Below are 5,288 nucleotides of genomic sequence, written 5' to 3' on the forward strand. Positions count from 1 at the left end.
TCGTTCTACCGAATCCTCTCATGCATGCATGAAGTCCGATGTTCCGTCCGATCTCTGTCTGTACGTATGTACTGTATCTATCCCCCCCCCCATTACCTTCCAATGGTCCAACTCTGTTTCATAGTCGTCAGTCCCGTCCGTATCCGTCTGCGTTGGCTTATGTCCACCCTCTATGCCTCCCAAATCTCCGTCACGTCTCGTCTCATTTCGTCTCGTTATCGTACCAGCTATGCCGCGTTTGAGTTACAGTCTGTATATAAGTACCTGTATGGTCTGTTACATAGTGGCCTGTTGGTTCAGGTATCGTTATTGTTGTACACGAATATATAGCAGAATTGTCATCCTCCACGTTTTGCGTTGAAGCCGAGTTGCTCTTTCCTTTCAGCAAAAAGTCATCGTCATCGGTACACTTGAAATGTATGTATAGGAACTCAGTTGCATTGGACTCTACCAAGAGGAACCGAAGAATTCGTACGAAGCACAAAGCAGAGCTAAGTCCTGCTCCTAGCAGCAGCTTTGATCATGTCTGCGCACTTCTCCGCTACAGCAACGACAGGCGCCATCGTATGCGTAGCGATACCCTCCGGAAATATAGACGCATCGCACACTCTCAAACCATCCACGCCATGCACCCTCAACTCATCGTCTACAACTCCAGGACGGCCGACCTCATCCTCTGCGCCCATACGACACGTCGAAGAATAATGATAAGAAGTACGCAGGTACGTCCGAATAAACCGGTCAACGTCTACCTCGTTCTCCGTCTCCGGGACCTGTAAGTTCTTGAGCGGATACCCCTGGCTTCGGACTTGCTCCGCTAAGCGCAGAGCGAGGCGAACGCACTTTCTGAGAACAACATAGTCCTCTGGATTTGAAAGGTAGCCGAGCTCGACTTTTGGACGAGCAAGCGGGTCGCTGGAAGCCAGGCGAACGCTTCCGACGGATTTAGGCTTGACGAGGGCGGTCAGGAAAGAGAAAATACCCTTCTTGTCGATAGGTACATCGGAGCAGTTATGGGCGATGGGCATGATCTCGATGTCGGGGATGCTTTCCGGTAACGTCGAGTCCAGGTCCTTGGGGTCGGTCTCGATGAGGCGTGCGTCGGTGCCGAGGAGTCGAGAGGGAACGAAGAGGGAGGTCTGCATGAAAGGCGAAGCGAACATGCCGCGGCCGGTCGTGATGTATTTAAGTAATTCCACGATGGCAAGCCATGCACTTGATTGTAGTTTGTGGAGAGAATCGTTCATGGGTATTTCGTACATGACCGGGAGACCAATGTGGTCTTGCTATCAACGGTATGCCGTCAGTATTACAGCGTGTCTCGGGGGACTAAAAACTGACTAAATTACCACCGACACCTGGCATGTCTCGGACTACATCGATTCCCATGGAGGAAAGATGGGCCTTGGGCCCCAGTCCACTACCGACGACCGATTAGTCCACTCAAAAATCTTGACAGCACATACTTAAACCCACCTAAGCTGCATGATGTGCGGGGATCCAAGGGCTCCACAACAAAGAATGATTTCCCTCTTCGCCTTGACGTAGAAGCTTTGAGCGGCTGCCGTAGGTGTGATGGCCTGGAAGTGAACTCCAAGTGCTCTAACACTGCCGTTCGGCAACGTAGACAATTCGATGCGAGTGGCATGAGTATTGGTGCAGATGAACAATCGAGACTTGCGAGCTTGCGTCGACGTCGGGGGAAGAAATGCGCGATAGGTAGAAGCCCGATACATTTCGCGATCCATTGTGATGTCAAGAGTGGCATAGCCAGCCGCAGGTGCGTGGGGGGAATTAATCTCTGAGACGAGGGGTATACCAGCGCTTCTGCAAGCACTGCTGACGCTGGCGTGCATAATCGATCAGTCTAGCTGGGTGCACACGAACGAAATGAAGTCTTACTGATGCAGAATCTGGAACGGTACATTTTTAAATGTCCGGTTTTGCCAAGGACCTGAAGACAAGAGTAAGAGCGTGCCGATGAACGAGCAAAAGTTTAGACTCCAACCTTCACGGCCACGAAAGCTGGAGGGAGGTTGGCTCAGCGCAGTCTCCGACTTGACGAAATAAGGCTCGAGGTCATCATATCCCCAGCTCGAATGACCCATCTCCTTCCAGCGATTATAGTCCCCTGGAGCACCGCGAGTATAGACCATCCCGTTCACTCTCGAGCTTCCGCCCAAAGCCTCGCCACGAACCACTTCGAGGACCCTGTTGTCGACGTCCGGCATGGGAAAGGCATCCCATCGAGCAGCCTGTGTGCCCTCTCTAAAGAGATTCGAAGACATGAGAGGCACCTTGGATACCCACGAGTCGGCAACATTGCCATGCTCTAGCAAAAGCACGGTGGCGGAAGGATCCTCGCTCAGGCGCGCTGCTAGGCAGCATCCAGCGGTGCCACCTGAGGCGCGTCAGCGGAAGCTCGGAAAGATAATAACATGATGAAATGTTGCACACCTCCGACGACGATGTAATCGTACTCGTGTTTATGACCTGCATCTTCAGCTGTGAGCTCAGGGACGACATCTGCGAAAGGCCACATCATGCGTCGAGGGTGAGGTGTCTATCAGAGATTATGGGACGCATGGATATTGGTGTTGAACTCTATTTGAATCTCTCGATAGCCAGGGCCAACGCTTCCTGATGCAACATCGATCCGCGGACTCCTGTGAGAAGCAGCGTGTCTTAAGAATTAGCTTGTTTGGCGAGGGGTATCGCGGCCATAAGAATGATTCGAAAGTTATGGAGCATCGCCACATAAGAATCGATAGAAAGATTGAACCGACACCGCTTGACCGAGCTGTTCTGACCTCGAAGCCAGAGGAGTTGTTGGGTCCGAGTCGTCTTGAGCGGGGTCTTATGCTCGAAATATGTTTAGAATGGTGTGATTGATACAATATAGAGGAGTACAGCTCATACCACAATAATATCCAAAAAACAGAAACACATGCCCTTCATTCAATTCAATGCGCTCCTCAGAGGAAATACTTCGGGTCCAAGGCGGCCAAGTTCGTACACTTGATCTCGCCCTCCATGGGCCTTTGCCATCCCAGGCGCGTTACAGATGCCCTAAAAAGAAAGAAAGGCCACGAGTTCTGTATAAGTATTACATCACAAATGCGAAAGGACCTGCCCAACATGTTTGTCCAGCGGCAAGCCTACTAACATTACAACCAACTCACGAGTCATTCCCAATAAGTAATAGGTCCTCCTCCCGACTCAACAAATAACAGGTTCGCCTCTCCTATGCCTCGCCAATCACCTCACCCTTGATAATATCTGTCTGAGGGACCCATTGGCCTGAGTGATTGCAGCTGTGAGAGTCGTTGCACCTCGAAGTTTGCAACAATAGGGCGGTAGTTGCCGGAGCGGAGTGTACAAGTCAGTCATCGCCCAGGTGTCGCACGGCGAAGTTGAACTTTGTCTCCCCAACCCATCGTGCTCTCGAATCCTTTGTTCACATCGTTCTTGTTGCACCCAACCTGAACGAACAGGACTTACTTCTACGAAGATCTACGCCGCGTCTCGAGAGCCAAAGCTTTGGTATATACTAGTATGACGAGCCAAGTACAGGCCCACCAGGAACGCTCTGGTTCTGAGTCCGCCATTGGACCCATTGAAAAGGACCGAACTGTCCCAACTACACCCCAGGAGCACTCGCGTTTCTACTTTGATGACGGGAACCTGGTCTTCTTGGTGAGCTACAGTGACGGTCTCCGCTATAAAGAACTCTTTTGATCCTGACCCTTTGTTGGATGCTTACAGATTGGCGATCGGCTCTACCGCCTTCACTCGTTCCTATTTACTGCACACTCTCCATCATTTCTAGAGAAACATTGTTCAAGTATCCAAGAGTCGACTGAGCTTGAGGTTGAACGACCGTCTTTCGATCTCTTTCTCGAAGTATTGTACCACTCGTAAGGATGCCCGATTTGCTTCATTTCTTCGGAATTTTGCTCGCATAATCGTCTGATAAACTTCGCCACAGACCTTTCGAGCAGTGGAATATCAATTCCATCGAAAAATGGATGATAGTATTTCACCTCGCCAGCTCGTGGAATTTCCCCACAATCCGTCGTCTCTGCATCTCCCAAGTCGCCTCCTTATCCGAGTCATCCCCATTGGACCTGATCACCCTCGCGGAAACCCATGGCGTCGAAGATTGGCTCGTACCAGCCTATGCTACCCTATGCCTTGCATCTGTCCCGATATCTTCGTTCGAAGCCGAAGAGCGTGGCATCCACACCGAACATTACCTCGCCATCTCCGCCCTCCGAGAAGACATAGATCGGGAATTCCCCCAAGCCTTACGTGACTATCTGATCTGTCCTGAATGTAGGGATGGGCAGATGCCGGAGTGTCCGGGGTGTGGGTCTGATTTACCCGTAAGACTCGATTTTCCGGATCAAGACAGAGAGGAGGTTATGAAGAAGATCAAGATATCTATCTTCAATTCGACGAGGGGGAGGATACCGAGGAATGAGTATTCGAGGGACGACCAGGAAGCCTATGCGTGGTTCTATGGTGTACATCCTCAGGGTGACCCTAACTCGGAATTGAAGCCTACCCCAAAGCCGTATTATTGTCAAGCTCGAGACGGTCGCAGTTCGCCGCCCTCGCCGCTGGACGATGGAGAAGGCAACCAAACGTGAACCCTAGATGCAGCGAAGAAGGTACTTGAACCCAAGGTCGCTCCTAGTATGTTATCACTTCTATTCGTTCGCGATATACCGTCTAACACCTTGATCTACGATATTGCTAGGTGTTCTACGTTTCTAACAAATGGCTCGCTAGACGGCGCTCGTCGTAAAATGAGAGAAAGTATCTCTTGAGCACCTCCGTACTGATCGTGTACCATCACTCCATCCATATTTCTTCGTTTCGCGCTTCCATATGCGCGCTCTTGGTGAACATCAGATCTCATGTCTAGCAGTTTCAAAGGAGATGGTGTGTCCATGCGAGGAGGGGGACTACTTAGCCGTGTGGCGACGGCAAGAACGGCCCTCTCTTACTCCGAAAGCGTCGTTACAAATAAACTGTACTGTAGTAGTGAACAAATATGGTCAGACTTGTGCAGAGTCTCCCCTCGCAGCCGCATCGGTGTTTACTCGGAGTCCGTCAACTTCTCGTTCACCTACGTCAAGTCTGACAGGAGACCCTTTTGAACTTTCCCTATCGATGTCTCACCCTGTTCACCTTCACCCGACACTACTTCCCGTTTCAGCTCACCCACATTGACACGGCTCCTTCACTCTCCAACCTCCATCAACCACCACCCCTGGCACCTC

The 5,288-nt window shown here is 51.0% G+C and overlaps 2 protein-coding genes across 2 annotated transcripts; one reads left to right on the plus strand and one right to left on the minus strand.

The window, feature by feature from the left end:
- Positions 1–432: 432 nt before the first annotated feature.
- On the minus strand, positions 433–2,542 carry STEHIDRAFT_139116 (alcohol oxidase; the record flags this gene model as incomplete). The annotated part of the gene is made up of 6 exons (XM_007303619.1): positions 433–1,286; positions 1,342–1,420; positions 1,477–1,845; positions 1,903–1,954; positions 2,009–2,401; positions 2,458–2,542. The coding sequence occupies 6 exons, from the start codon at positions 2,540–2,542 to the stop codon at positions 492–494; spliced, it is 1,773 nt and encodes a 590-aa protein (XP_007303681.1). The 3' UTR covers positions 433–491.
- Positions 2,543–3,555: 1,013 nt separating this feature from the next.
- Positions 3,556–4,652, plus strand: STEHIDRAFT_156408 (uncharacterized protein; the record flags this gene model as incomplete). Its single annotated transcript, XM_007303620.1, has 3 exons — positions 3,556–3,696; positions 3,766–3,917; positions 3,989–4,652. The coding sequence occupies 3 exons, from the start codon at positions 3,556–3,558 to the stop codon at positions 4,650–4,652; spliced, it is 957 nt and encodes a 318-aa protein (XP_007303682.1).
- Between the last annotated feature and the right edge of the window lie 636 nt (positions 4,653–5,288).

The sequence above is a fragment of the Stereum hirsutum genome (assembly GCF_000264905.1).
Source record: "Stereum hirsutum FP-91666 SS1 unplaced genomic scaffold STEHIscaffold_6, whole genome shotgun sequence".
NCBI classification, from domain to species: Eukaryota; Fungi; Basidiomycota; class Agaricomycetes; order Russulales; family Stereaceae; genus Stereum; species Stereum hirsutum.